This window comes from Callorhinchus milii, unplaced genomic scaffold (genome assembly GCF_018977255.1).
Source record: "Callorhinchus milii isolate IMCB2004 unplaced genomic scaffold, IMCB_Cmil_1.0 Scaffold28, whole genome shotgun sequence".
Taxonomy (NCBI): Eukaryota; Metazoa; Chordata; class Chondrichthyes; order Chimaeriformes; family Callorhinchidae; genus Callorhinchus; species Callorhinchus milii.
The window spans coordinates 787,357-802,886 of record NW_024704769.1 but is presented as its reverse complement, the minus strand read 5'-3'; the positions used below and the strand labels follow the sequence as shown (position 1 = coordinate 802,886).

General features: G+C 44.6%; 1 protein-coding gene and 1 long non-coding RNA gene across 2 annotated transcripts in view; one reads left to right on the top strand and one right to left on the bottom strand.

The window, feature by feature from the left end:
- Window positions 1-15,530, top strand: part of kat6a (K(lysine) acetyltransferase 6A) — a 112,056-nt gene that overhangs the window by 65,421 nt on the left and 31,105 nt on the right. The window contains exon 9 of the mRNA XM_042344563.1: window positions 13,043-13,158. Coding sequence (XP_042200497.1) covers window positions 13,043-13,158 — 116 coding nt within the window. The remainder of the gene's footprint in view (window positions 1-13,042; window positions 13,159-15,530) is intronic.
- On the bottom strand, window positions 13,005-14,806 carry LOC121851055. Its single transcript, XR_006085823.1, has 2 exons — window positions 13,785-14,806; window positions 13,005-13,312 (listed from the first exon to the last, which is right to left on the bottom strand). It is a non-coding gene; the product is annotated as an uncharacterized LOC121851055 (long non-coding RNA).

The following is a 15,530-nucleotide window of genomic DNA, read 5'->3' as shown; positions in this document are numbered from 1 at the left end:
TGTGTGTGAGAGAGTGAGTGTGAGAGAGTGTGAGTGTGTGTGTGAGAATGAGAGTGTGTGTGTGTGTGTGTGTGTGTGGCCCTGGCTGCTTACGAGTCATTATCGTCTTCCATATTCTTCATTTCACAACCTGTGACTAAAATTGCTGAAACTGGTTAACAGTTTAATGTGACGAGGGTTGGTTGCACAATGCGTTGTGCAGAGAGGATGGCACCAGTTAAGTACACCGTCAAGTTGCGAATTGCAAGACATCTCCAAAGGATCTGTATCCTATGGATTCCGGACATGTCTTGACCACCCGCGTGGCAATGCGCTCAGATGTCATGGAAATCATCAGATTTGAGATGAGTGTTGCGGAGGTTCAGGGGGGACAGGCAATCACTCGCTCGCTCGTTACACATTCGCTTGTGACTCCTGTAGTTTTGACACCAGCCTTGTTACTGAAATTATTATCATAATAATCCTTGCGTTTGATACAGCGCCTCATCATGTCTTTAAGACGTCTCAAAGTGCTTCACAGAATGTACTGTAAAGTGAATTGACTATATATTTTGTGGGCGGAACGTGGCAGCCAATTGCACACAGCAGCGTCCCCACAAACAGTCGTGGATTGAGGGACCCAATCACTATTATTTTTAATTTATTTATGAAGGGATTATTACCTCGGAGAGCAATCCGCCAATCGACTGACAACCGGGTTTTTACATACTGCTGGATAAACAGAGGCATTTGTGTGGAGACGGAACTTGCCCAACATTTTGCCCTGTCCGCCTGGGAATTGAACCCAGCTCCTCTCGCTTGCGAGGCAAGTGCTCTAACCACTGAGCTATGGGACTCTACTGGAATTTCTGGAGTTGGTCACATGCAGTACACAGCTCTCTGCGTATCTGGGATGCAGTGACATAAAGTGCACAGCAATGTATTCCTGGAAAGCGGTCACGTGAAGTAGACAGCAGCATTCCTGGGAGTGAGTGCCCAGTGACAATCTGCTTGAGAGGCTTGATAGAGAGGCTCAAGTCTCTGGTTGATGGCAGAGCCCTGTAATTGGGCTGTTGGCTGGAATAACTGATGTGAAACAGATGGTGAATTTTTCCCGGGAACGGGACAGGAACATATTTGATGTTGAGTTCCTCCACTTTTATTTGGAAGTTGCTGCACCTCAGTGACCTGCTAACGCCATATCAACCTGTCCGCTCCCTCCGCTCAGCAGGCCCCCGCTTGCTCCACGCCGCCACCAAGTCCGCCCCGCCATCGCCAGTCAGGCCTTCAGCCTCTCTGAGCCCCAACCTTTGGAACTCCATCCCGCAGTCCCTCCACCTCGCCCCCTCTCTTGCCTCTCTCAAGATCCTCCTCTTCGACCGCGCCTTTGGTCATCCTCCTAACCCCACCCTCCCCGGCCTCCACCCCCTCCTGATCCCAACCCCCAACTCGGGGCAAATCCCTGACTGCCCAGCTCCTTTCGGCGTCCTCCTGACTTGAAAGGCGCCGTGTAAATGTCATTTGTTATTGTTTAATTTGCCATTTTGGTGATGCATTAATTGCCTATCTGTCTCTGGAAGAGGTGACTGGTGGCAAACAGGTGTTGGGGTTTGAGGGGGTTCATGCTCGCAAGAGACAACTGTAAACACCGTGGTTGCAGTCAAGTATGCTTCAACAACAATAAATAATAACATTTACACAGCACCTTTCATGTCGGGAGGACGTCCCAAGGCCCTGGACAGTCAGGGATTTGGACCCGAGCTGGGGTTTGGGATCAGGAGGGTGGAGGGCAGGGAGGGTAGGAGTAGGAGGGTGGTCGATGAGGGTCTTGAGGCGGACATTGAAGGAGGCAAGGGAGGGAGCACATCAAAAGGCGCTGGGCAGTCAGAGATTTGGACCCGAGCAGGGGACTGGGATCAATTCCGCAAGTTTGCAAAAGTGTTGAGTTAATTATGTGAAGCTGTAGCTTTATCCTGTGTGAGATGCATTCGGTTATCGTGCACAAGTTTACTGGTGTCTGTATTGTTTTAACACGGTTCAGGGGCGATATAATAATAATAATACTTGCATTTGATATAGCGCCTATAGTTGAAAGCATGGAAAGCATCCCACTGTGATCCCTGCCTAGTTGGAACAAGCAGAGTCATTTTGACCATCTACCCTGTTTTGCCGATTGATTAGATCACGGCAGATCATCTTGAGTTCCAGAGTTTCGATATTGATACTTTCAGGTAGATAAGGCAGTAAAAAAGGCATTTGGTGTACTGAGCTTTATTAGTAGGGCATAGAGTATAAGAGTAGGGGTTATGGTTAATCTATACAAAACACCGGTTAGGCCTCAGCTGGAGTACTGCATCCAGTTCTGGGCACTTTACCTCAGGAAGGACACTAAGGCACTGGAAAGGGCGCAGAGGAGATTCACGAGAATGATACCAGGAATGGGGAACCTTAGCTATGAGGACAGTGGAGAAGTTAGGACTTTTCCCATTAGAGCAGAGAAGGTTACACGGGGACCTGATGGAGGTCTTCAAGATCATGAAAGGTTTCGACAGGCGAGATAGGGAAAGCTGTTTCCGCTGTAGGTGTGTCTGTGACTCGTGGTCACAGTCTGAAGATATCTACCAAAAGAAGCAGAGGGGAGGTTAGAAGAAATGTTTTCACTCAGCGAGTTGTTGGAATTTGGAATGATCCGCCCGAAAGGGCAGTGAAGTCCGATTCGATAACAGTTTAAGAGAGAACTGGATAAGTATCGGGGGAAGACGGGTTTGCAGGGTTATGGGGAGAAAGCTGGTGAGTGGGGTTAGTAAAAGTCAGTTGCTCTGTCAAAGAGCCGCACAGACTCGATGGGCTGAATGGCCTCCTTCTGTGCCGTAACATTCTGTGAATCATAAATAATCTATGATATTCCAATGGTCACAGAACACACCCTGGAAGCCAGGCCCAGAGCAAGCCCAAGCGGTTTGTGAATATATTGCTTTTGCAGGGATAATAATTCCCCCAAAATAAATAAATAATAATCAATAAGAATATATATATTCAGTATATAATAAATAATAATCCTTGCATTTGATATAACGTTGTTGAGACGTCCCAAAGCGCTTCACAGAATATACTGTAAAGTGAATTGACTTTTTTTAAGCGAAATGCAGCAGCCAATTCCACCAGCAGTGTCCCACAAACAGTTGTGGATTGAGTAATCAACTTCTTATCATTTTTTTTGGAGGGATTATTACCCGTGGAGAAGCAATCCGCCAATAACCGGGTTCCTTCTTACTGCTGGTAAACAAAAGCATGTGTGTGGAGTAAGGAAACTCGCCCAACGTTTCGATATGATTATGGTCTTTAAGATTCTAAAGAGACTTGATCATGTAGAACATGATAAGCTGTTTTATCTTGTACTGAACAGTAGAACCAGAGGACTGCGATTGAAGAAGGGTAAATTCAGAACAAATCTGCAGTGAGAGAATAATAAACATAAGGAACGGGCACCTGAGGGAGACAGTCGGTGGAAGCAGAAAGTGTCGACTCTCTCAAGAACCAATTAGACAGATTTCTGTTGGGAAATAATATCTGGGGAAATAGTATATAGTTTTGGACACGATATGTCAAGCGACTGCCAGGATGGTGGAAGGCAAACTGGATGGTCTTTCATCGAGCAAATTCTTACATTCTTCAGGAGAGAAGTTAGTGATTTAAATGACGCGGCAAGGCTTGCTGTTGTAGCCTCAACCCGCTGAATGGTGGAACACAATCCTCTGTGCCATTATAAGAGGGACTGAGCAGTCTCGATCTGAATTGTTTGTGTTGTGGGGAGCACTTCCGTGCTCCTCCTGCCGCTACATGTTTCTGCATGCTTCTTGCCTCCAGTTTCAAATTAATTGGCTGCTCATCTCGTTGTTGTTTGTAGGATGTGGCTGGTGCTTGTTAGCAATGGTATTGGCTCGCATTACACTCTTCATTTCCAATTACTCTTGTTTTGTTAAACGATTCAAGACTTTTCTTCCATGTGAAAGGCATTATATAAACACCAATAACTTGCATTTCTTTGGCGCCTTTTAGTTAGGCTAAGTGTGGTGTGCGTGTATGTTTTAATGTAAGTTGTTGCTGTTTCACCCGCACAGTCACTGGGGCAGAGAGAGACATCCCACTCAGCTCCTGTTAACACTGCAAGCCAAAGCTCTAATGGAGTGGAGTCCTGTAGCTCATTGGTTAGAGTACTTGCCGCGCAAGCGAAAGACCTGAGTTCGATTCTCAGCAGGGTGAAATGTTGGGCAAGTTTCCTTAGTCCACACACTCGCCTCTGTTTACCAGCGGTAAGTAGAACCCGGTTGTTAGTCGATTGGCGGATCACTTTTCCGGGGGTAATAATTCCTTTAAAAAAATAATAAATTGGTTACTTCAATCATGACTTGCGAGGACGCTGCTGTGCACAATTGGCTGCCGGGTTTCGTCCACAATATATACATTCACTACACTTTACAGTTTATTCTGTGAAGCGCTTTGAGATGTCTTGAAGACGTGATGAGATGCTGTATCAAATGCAAGGGTTATTATTAGGGTGGTCCTAGCTGGACAAGCAGCGTGAAAGCTTCGCCAGACAGTGATATCAATGGCAAGCTGTGCGGTTTTAGCTGGTTAGACTCCAGCAGTTACCCCAACGCACTGGTTTCCCCCAAGCCTTGGCTCTTACCAACCTGTGCTTAATACTTTCTGGAATTAGGTAAACAGAATGCGTCACTCCAGGGAGAGAGAGAGAGCACATTCCATCACAACAGTCCATCTCTGGGATTTCCATGTGTAGGTGGGATGTGGGGAAATCTCAGCTTGGTTTGGAGAATCTTAAGCAACAGTGATGGGTTTTCACATGGCTGGCTCCAGCCTCCTGTTTGTCACTCGTCCCCTCAACTCCACCATCAACAGCTGTGTCTTCAACCACTATGCCCCGAAACGCTGTCACTGTCTCCCTCAATCCCTCCGCCTCGCACCCTCCCTCCCCACCTTCAAGTCCCGGCTAAAGACCTTGCTTTTTGATAGTGTTTGTAGTCACCTCCCCCCTCCCTCTCCCCCCTGGCTCGGGGTCAGATTCTGCCACTGTCAAGCGCTCCGGGACCCTACCCCACGTGAAGGACACAGGTTGTGGTTGTTCTCAGATCGGTTGCAGAAAAAACACAGAAAGGAGCCAGATTTTCGCTGCCCCGGGGGAATATTTATTTCAAACTTTTATGCGTGGATTTATGGTGATGACAAAGTTCAAACAGTTTGTTGTTTGAGCAGCTCGAGCTAATGGACAGGGTTTCAGTGTAATTTTGATAACATTGGCTCATTAACTTGTGCTATTCTGTTCAACGGACCTCGGTGACCCACTGCGACTATGGTTGCAGATTAATCTTTGTGAGGCAGTTGATTTAATAATACGAGTGAAGTTGGAACATGCAGGACAGAGCACGGTGATGTAGTTAATTCGAGACTTGGGTAGTTTTCTTTGATAATATTGTGAGGTTCGCCCACAAAATATACAGTCACTTCACTTTACAGTATATTCTGTGAAGCGCTTTGAGACGCCTCGAAGACATGATAAAGCGCTATATCAAACACAAGGATTATTATTATCTAGTTAGTTTATTTTCTTGCTCAAAGCGGGCCCTTTGTTGGTGCCAGCACTGGGGCTTTCCTGTGATTTCCCACACACACATATATATAGGTGATATAAGTGTAATATGATTTACGTACGAAATGAGCAGTCAGATTAATTGAGAATATCGTCACTCTGTGTCCTCCAGATTATATGGGGGAAAATGGAAAATGGCAGTGAAGAATTTATGCTGTCTGATTTGCTATTTTTTTTGAAGATTTTAGCACATCATAATAATAATCCTCGCATTTGATACAGCGCCTTATCACGTCTTCGAGACATCTCAAAACGCTTCACAGGATACACTGCATATCTGGTGCAAAGTGGATTTCACTCTTTATAAATACAGAATCCTCTGACCAGAAGATGGTTTCCCTAGAAAATTGTGGAAATTCAACGCAGGCTATTTGTAAATTGTAGCTTTCTTGCTGCTGCTCACTATCCCAGTGGAGCTATCCACTCTAATCCCATTACCTTGCTTTTCCCCCCAGACCCTTCCATAGCTTTAATCGTCAATTGTCTCTCTAATTCCCCTCAAATGACGTAATTGCCTCGTCTTTGTCAGCCACTTTCAGTAACGAGTTCTACATCCTAATTAATAACCATCTGTGTGAAAGCAATTCATTCTAATTCCTCCCCCCCCCCCCCCCCCCCTCCGTCCGTCCACCCCCAACCCCATCCCTCTAACATTCTTGAGATTCTGAACCTCTTCTTTGCAATACCTCTGATCTACAGTGCAACTTTTCTGGATTTAGAAATTATAATAATCCTTGCATTTGATACAGTGCCTTATCACGTCTTTGAGACATCTCAAAGCCCTTCAGAGAATATATCACAACAGATATTTGCTATGTATTTTGTGGACGAAAAACAGCAGCCAATTACGCACAGCAGTATCCCACAAACAGTTGCAGATTGAATGACCAAATTATTATTATTTTTGAGGGATTATTACTAGTCAATCAGCTAACAAGCGGGTTCCTACTGACTGCCAGGTTAACGGAGGCGTGTGTACATGGAATAAGGAAACGCAGACATGGACAAGAACCAGAGCACAGTTCTCCTGAATTACCTTCAGACGTGTGTGTGTGTGTGAGCTGTAAATGTAAATGAAGTAGGTTGAATTCAGGAGCGGAGTCAGACTGCAGTTGCTCTCAGCTCGTGATCAACCTATTGCTGCAAACAAAGCGGTTTATTCTGTCCCTGTGCGCGGTGTGCAGCAGAGCGACAATGCAGCAAGACTGATGTAACCGAGGGAGGGATTACTACCATAGTTTGCACAACAGTCTCGTTTGTTTAAATCTATTTTTAAAAAAAGGGCTGCGTGTGTTCTTGCCAAAACTGGCTTGTTAATTAACTCTTGCTTTACTGGCCCGAGCACTGAACCTGCTTTATTCATCCTATAATAATAATATAATAATACTAATCCTTGCATTTGATACAGCGCCTTATCACATCTTCGACACGTCTCAAAGCGCTTCACGGAATATACTGTAAAGTGAATTCACTGCGTATCGTGGGAAAACCACGCAGCCAATTGCGCACAGCAGTGTCCCCACAAACAGACGTGAATTGAGTGACCAAATTATTCTGAAATTTTTTTTTGAAGGGATTATTACCCCTGGAGAAGCGATCCGCCAATCGACTAACAACCAGGTTCTTACTTACTGCTAGGTAAACAGAGGCATGTGGAGTAAGGGAATTTTCCCAATGTTTCGCCCTGCTTGGGAATCGAACCCAGGTCCTTTCGCTTGCGAGGCAAGTGCTCTAACCACTACGCTACAGGACTCCACTTCAGTACAAGGCTGGCGGGAACACTGACTGTCGGAAGTGCTGTCCCTCAGATGAGGTGTTAAACTGGGCTCCCTTCTCCCTGTTCAGGTGGACATTATCCCGCGGCGCTATTTGAAAAGAGAAGGGAGTTTTTCTCTCTCTCTCGGTGTCCTAGTCACCAATCCCCAAAATAAAATTGGTCACTCACTCAACGGCTGTTTGTGGAACATTTCTGTATGCAAATCGATTGCTGCGTTCGCCTATAAAGTACAGTGATATTCAGAAATTCTGTGAAACACTGAGAGATTGTAATGTGGCATCAATTGCAAGAATCACTGCTTTTACAGATTGGCTTCTTTATTGCACCTCAGGAAGGATATATCGGCTCTGGAGGGAGTGGAGGCAAAAGGGTTAAATTATGGGGACAGGTTGCATAAACTTGATCTGTATTCCCTTGAGTTTAGAAGATTGAGGGCTGATCTGATTGAGGTTTTTTAAACAATAAAGAGATTCAATAGGGTATCTACAGAGAAACTATTTCCTCTGGTGGGTGGGGGAAACCAAAGCAGGAGGACATCATCTTAAAATTAGAGCCAGGCCATTTAGGAGTGAAATCGGGCAGTTTTTCAACCAAAGAGTTAGTGGGAATCTGTTTCTCTCTCTCTCCCTCCCACAAAAGGCTGTGGATTATGGCTGGATCCATTCACATTGTCCAGATTGAGGTGGAGAGATGTTTGTGAGGTCAGGGTATCAAGGGATATGGGACATGGACGGGTAATTGGAGTTGAGGTACAGGTCAGCCATGATCTTATAGAGTGACGGAACAGGCTCGAGGGGCTGAATGGCCTCTTGTTTTTATGTTTCTTCATGGGGGGGGAACACTGCTTCTTCTCTCTTTGTGCTATTGTTGCAAAAGCCCATCTCCCTGCTCCTTTTCACATTGAAAGATTGATGCACCACAGTTCGTCCAGCAACCTCTCTGAACAGACAACAACAAATTTACACAGCGACTTTCACGTCAGGAGGACATCCCAAGGAGCTGACCATCAGGAGGGGTGGACGGCAGGGAAGGTAGGGGTAGGAGGGTGACCGAAGGCGTGGTCGAAGAGGAGGGTCTTGAGACATGCTCTGAAGGAGGCAAGGGTGTAGGCAAAGGGACTGTGGGATGGAGTTCTAAAAGGTGGAGGCAGAGAGGCTGAAGGCCTGACCGCCAATGGGGCAGACAGTGTGGAGGACATGGGCAGGCTGGAGACCGCTGAACAGACAGCTTGCAACATTATAATAATAATACTTGCATTTGATACAGCACCTTATCGCGTCTTCGAGACGTCTCAAAGCGCTTCACAGAATATACTGTAAATTGAATTGGCTGTGTGTTTTGTGGGCGAAACATTGCATGAGACATCATAGGTAGCCTTGTTTGTAGCCTTCTTATCAGTGGAGAATCCTTGTAAACCCCTTTCCCAAAGATTTCCCTTATCGAGCTCTGTCTGCAGAGGATTAAAAATACTGACTAGTGGTAAGGAATCCATTTCGAGAGCATTGGAACAGTTTGGAGAGGCGTTCAGGGGATAATCCACTGGAGCATCCAGCTGTCAATAGTTTATGGCCTCTTTTTTCAATCGCTTTCATTGTGACACTTTTTGTTCAAGAGTCTTAATAGTTTTACATGAAATAGACAGGTTTGCAGTGTGACGTTTCGGTGTTAATAATGAGAATAAAAGGAACCAGGAAGCACTCTTTTTGTTTGCATTGTGTTCCGAGTTCACTGGTATGTGGCGTTTAGGGTTCCACAAAGCCCTTGATGGCTAGCTTGTGGATTCACTGATGTGTGTGAACTTAGCTTGATATGTGTGATGTGGGTAAGGCAGAGAGAGAGAGGTTCGGATTCCTACGGATGGGAGATTTGGAGAGGTCAAATTGGATCTGAGGTGCAGAAGAGCTTTAAACAGAAACCTCTCGCACACATGACCACTACAATGGGAATCCCATTGTAGACCCACACTGCAAAGCATGGGTGGTGACTTTACTGCCCGGCACAGTTTATAATAAATAATAATCCTTGCATTTGATACGGCGCCTTATCATGTCTTTGAGACATCTCTCGTCGCTTCACAGAATATGCTATAAAGTGAATTGACTCTATAATTTGTTGGCGAACGCGGCAGCCAAATGTGCACAGCAGCGTCCCCACAAACAGTCATGGATTGAGTGACCAATTTATTATTATTATTTTTAAGGGATTATTACCTCCAGAAAAGCAATCCACCAATCGACTAACAAGCGGGTTCCTACTTATTGCTAGGTAAAAGAGGCGTGTGGAGTAAAGAAACTTGACCACCGTTTCGCCCTGCCTGGGAAACGAACCTTGCGAGACGAGTGTTCTAACCAATGAGCTACAGGACTGCACTTACAATGTAGGTAGTTTGTGGATAATATGAGTTGCGAGCTTTTCTGTGAGAATTGTTTTCGTAGCACTGGTGGTTTGGTGCCCCTTCTGGTACTTTGTACTGTCAAGTTAACTGGATGTTAAGTTTCTTTTGCGTCAGGACGAAAAGTTGGGCAGGTTTCCTTACTCTACACACAGGCCTCTTATTTACCTAGCAGTTATTAGCAACCCGGTTGCTGGTCGATTGGCGGATCGTTTTTCTGGGGATCGTTTTTCTGGGGATAATAATTCCTTAAAAATAATAATGGAGTCCTGTGGCTCAGTGGTTAGAGCACTCGCTTTGCAAGTGAGAGACCTGAGTTCAATTCCCGACAGAGGGCGAAACCTCGGGCAAGTTTCCTTACTCCACACAGAGCCTAATAATAATCCCTCCAAAACCAAAAACAATAATAAATTGGTCATTTTCAATCTACGACTGTTTGTGGGACATTGCTGTGCGCAATTGGCTGCCGCATTTGCCCACAAATATACAGTCAATTCACTTTACAGTGTACTCTGTGAAGCGCTTTGGGACGTCCTCCCGACGTGAAAAGCGCTATATCAAATGCAAGGATTATTATTATTATTATTATAATAATTTTGGTCAGTCAATCTACGACTGTTTGTGGGACACTGCTGTGCGGAATTGGCTACCGCCTTTCGCCCACAACATATAGAGTCAATTCACTTTACAGTATATTCTGTGAAGCTCTTTAGATGTCTCGAAGACGTGATAAGGCGCTGTATTAAATGCCAGGATTATTATAATTACTTCTAATGTACCATTACGTTGTGGGGCAAGGTAAGGACAGCCACGGTATCTTTACAATGAGTGGAATCAGCTGGAAAGGGTTACTGGGATTGTTTTTTCGCCCTGTAGCTAAGTGACTACCTAGCATTATTATCCACTCAGGTTGTAAAAACACATCGTCTTTGCTCAGCAGACATGGACACTCCTGATTTGTGGAGCCCTGTAGCTCAGTGGTTAGAGTAATCGCCTCACAAGCGGGTTCGATTCCCCGGCAGGGTGAAATATTGGGCAAGTTTCCTTACTCCACGTGCCTCTGTTTACCGTGCAGTAAGTACGAACCCGGTTGTCAGTCGATCGGCGGATTGTTTTTTTCCGGGGGTACTAATTCCTTCAAAAAAAATCATAATAATAATAATTTGGTAACTCAATCCATGACTGTTTGTGGGGACGCTGCTGTGCGCAATTGGCTGCTGCGTTTCGCCCACAAGGTACACATTGTAGTGTATTCCGTGAAGCACTTTGAGATGCCTCAAAGACGTGATAGGGTGTTGTATCAAATGCAAGGATTATCATTAATTAAAATCTGTTCCTGATGTTGGAAGATGGACTTGGCAGTGCGCGATATGTGGGAACGCGCAGGACTGGCCTCTGGGGTACTACGGCCTTTCTGTGCTTCACTGGTTCAGCAGCACAGAATCCCAGTTGGCACCGGCCACCTCTTGTCTATGTTGGGTAGCTGGCCTGGGGCTTCTATACAGTGTATGCTCCAACGAACTGTTCCCTAATACATCTTAGAGTGTCGTCCGATAACCTTTCTGTCAAAAACACTGTAGCAGGTTCGCTCTGTGCTGCCTTCTCTGAAAAACTCTAACTCATGGTAAACAAGTTTTGATTTTTCACGTAGCAGATAATAATAATCCTGGCATTTGATATAGTGCCTTATCACGTCTTGGAGACGCGTCAAAGCGCTTCACAGAATATATTGTAAAGTGAATACCTGTATATTTTGTGGGAGAAACATGGCAGCCAATTGTGCAATAGTAATTTGGTCCCTCAATGCACGACTATTTGTGGGACTCTGCTGTGCACAATTGGCTGCTGTATTTCACCCAGAAAATATACACTGAGTCCACTTTGTAGTATATCCTGTGAGCCGTTCTGTATCAAATGCAAGGATTTGTATTGCACAGAGTGTCATTGGCGATTGTTCCTTCACACTTGTGGCATCTTGTAGTTATTGTAGAAAAGTCGCAGGGTTGGTTATAACAGCAACAGTATGCATTTATGTAAGGCCCATCATGTGGGGTCGCATCTCAAAGCAATCACAGCGGTTATAGCTACACAATTATTCACATGTTGGGAGTATATCATACTGTGTGTGGCCCAGTCAGATAAAGGAATTTCTCAATGACACGGAGGTTTTATGATGTATGTTCAGAATGTGTAGATATATAATTCCTTCAAAATACTAAAAGTAATTTGGTCACTCAATCCACAACTGTTTGTGGGATGCTGCTGTGTGCAATTGAGTGCCATGATTTGCCCGGAATATATACAGTCAATTCACTTTGTGAAGTGCTTTGAGACATCTCAAAGACATGATAAGGCACAATTTTAAATGCAAGGATTATTATAAAAGTCTAATTCTGCTACATATTGTTGGTGGACAACAGATGAATATCGAGTAAAGGTGGATAAACGTTAGAGAGACTGAGTTGGGAGCAAGTCTTGTGAGCTTACCTCCATCCTTCCCAGTAACCTGACCAGTCACTGGGGCAGGGAGTCCTCCCACTCAGCTCCTGTTAGCCCTGCAAGCCAAAGCCCTAACAGGTTGGGTGGTCCTAGCTGGACAAGCGGCGGGAAAGCTGGCCAGACAGCAATAATGGCAAGCTGTGTGGTTTTAGCTGGTTAGACTCCAGCAGTTACCCCAACAAACACTCTGGGCTCCCCCCAAACCTTGGCTCTTGCCAACCTGCGCCTAATACTTTCCAGAATTAGGTAAGCAGGATACCTCCCTCCGGAGAGAGTGTGCACATTCCATTCCAACAATCTATCTCTGGAATTTCCATGCAAGGAATTCACAGCTTGGTTTGGAGACTCTTAAGTACGGTGATGAGTTTCCGGATGTGTGAAGACACACAGCTGACAAAAAAAATCCCATTAAGCCTTTCCAGCTGATTCCCCATCCTGATGTCTGTCCTTACACACCTTAATGGTACATTAGAAGTAATAATAATAATCCTTGCATTTGATATAGTGCCTTATCACGTCTTCGAGACGTCTCCAAGCGCTTCAGAGAATATACTATAAAGTGTAGTGACTGTATATTTTGTGAGCAAAATGCTTAAGTAATGCTTAAAGCTTGTACATGTTTCCTTATGGAGAGCTATGAAGTAAGTATGTCTTGGGGGAGGGGATAAGAAGACATCAGTTGACAAGTGTTGACGCTAATCATTTATTTATTTTCTTGCCCCAACAGAAAGTTGGAGTCACTGGCCCGCCAGACCCACAGCTCCGCTCTCCCTCTGTTATTGAGTTTGGGAAGTTTGAGATCCAGACCTGGTATTCTTCTCCATATCCCCAGGAATACACCAGGTACAGAGAAGAAAATCTTGCTATCCTTTTTATTATTGGTACTCCTGTAGCGTAGTGGTTAGAGCACCGACCTCACAATCGAGACGACCTGAGTTCGATTCCCAACAGGGCACAACTTTGGACAAGTTTCCTTACTCCATACGCCTCTGTTTACCTAGCAGTAAGTAGAAACCTGGTTGTTAGTTGATTGGCAGATTGTTTTTCCGGGGGTAATAATCCCTTCAAAAAAAATAACAGATTAATTTTTAAAAAAGTAATAATTTTGTCACTCAATCCACGACTCCTTGTGGGACACTGCTGTGCGCAATTGACTTGACGAGTTTCGCCCATAAAATACACACTCAATTCATTTTACAGTATATTCTGTGAAGTATATATTCTTGAAGACGTAATAAAGCGCTATATCAAATCCAAGTATTATTCTTATTGTTATCTTCTCCTGTGGGAATACATACCACTAGTATTTTGCCAATTTATCAAATGCAAGGATTATTATTATTGTTAACTTGCACAGTGTAAAGCATTTTATTAGCCATTTGACAATCAAAAGCAAAATCACCTCCAATGGTGACACATCAATAGCTGGAAGAAAGCCCTCTTGCCTCATAAAAAGACTGCTCACTAACCTTCATATTTTGCTGCCAACTTCAAAGTGTATGTGAGCAGTTCCATTTAAGATTATATTCACTCTCCGTCATCCATTATTGTTGGGTTACTTCTTAAACCGTCTCTACGTGTGTAAGATAATCTTCAGACTTCAGGTAGATTTCAAAAGTTCTTCTTTATTACCGCACTGCAAACAGGTTACAGTCCAGGCACACTCTTGTGGTTCGAACAAAGAATACTTGGCACACATTCCATATATAGGTATAATGCTCCAATCGCAATGCTGTAATTAAGTTTTGTGCCGACCACTCTAATACCACCCCCTTCCAGCTGTCTCTCATATCCCTAACTCCGTCTCTTCCCACTATCCTAATATGAACTTGTTATTCCGTTACTCTTTCCTGTCTTTGTTCCCCGTCCTTGAGCAGCAATCTGGTCCATTCCAGTTTAACCTACTCTATGCTGATTATAAGACCACTAGCCTGAGCAGTTTTTGTACAGGGTCACTATCAGTCATTCAGGTCAGAACTCCTGTTCTCCTTCAATCCCCCCTTTGACACTGTCAAAAACATTAAAGCAAACATAATAATTAAGCATAATACTTTCTTGTATCTTCTTCACATACACCTGAGCTCCTGGTACCAAATCGTGTCCTCCCTTTGGCGCTTCTCCCCACGCCACCGATACCTGTCGAGAAGCAGAGCTGACAGCATCAGTTAGCTTACTATAATATTCAAGCAAAGCATCGCCCATGATATGACAATCTGCCTGTCTTAAGTCAATTGTTCATTCATTCTTTCAACTTGGCCCGATTGAGGGTGGTAAGGACAGTGTCGACTCCACTTAATAATAAATAATAATCCTTGCATTTGATATAGTGCTTTTCACGTCGGGAGGACGTCCCAAAGCGCTTCACAGAACACACTGTAAAGTGAATTGACTGTATATTTGTGGGCGAACTTGATGTTAAGGCGATGTTAAGACTCCACTGGAGTCCTGTAGCTCAGTGGTTAGAGCACTCGCTTTGCAAGTGAGAGACCTGAGTTCAATTCCAGGCAGAGGGCGAAACCTTGGGCAAGTTTCCTTACTCCACACAGAGCCTAATAATAATCCCTCCAAAAAACCAAAAACAATAATTAAATTGGTCATTTTCATTCTACGACTGTTTGTGGGACATTGCTGTGCGCAATTGGCTGCCGCGTTCGCCCACAAATATACAGTCAATTCACTTTACAGTGTGTTCTGTGAAGCGCTTTGGGACGTCCTCCCGACGTGAAAAGCGCTATATCAAAATGCAAGGATTATTATTATTATTATTATTATTATTATAAGCATTCTGCAGACCTCTTGGCATACCGCTCTAGTAAAGTGCGTTCCCTGGTCTGAATCAATCGAACTTGGAAGTCCCCACCTTGGTATGTAATCTTTACACAGGATCTTTGCTGTTTGGGTCGCGGTTGCTTTGCGTACCGGGGTAGCTTCTACCCATCTGGAGAATCTGTCAACTATTACCAGTACATCAGCAAAACGTTGGCTCTTGGGTAGGGAGATATAATCAACCTGTATCTCCTGAAAGGGGCCAATAGGAGCCGGGGGTCGTAGCTGAGGCATCGCCTAATGGGACTAGGATTGATCTTTTGACACGGTACACATCTGTCCGCCACATTCTGGGCATGCTTCCTGAAATCTTTTCCCCACCAATGTCTCGCAAATCTAGCCATCTGCTGAGGGGCTAGATGTCCCCAAGAGTCGATCTGTTGGGCCAA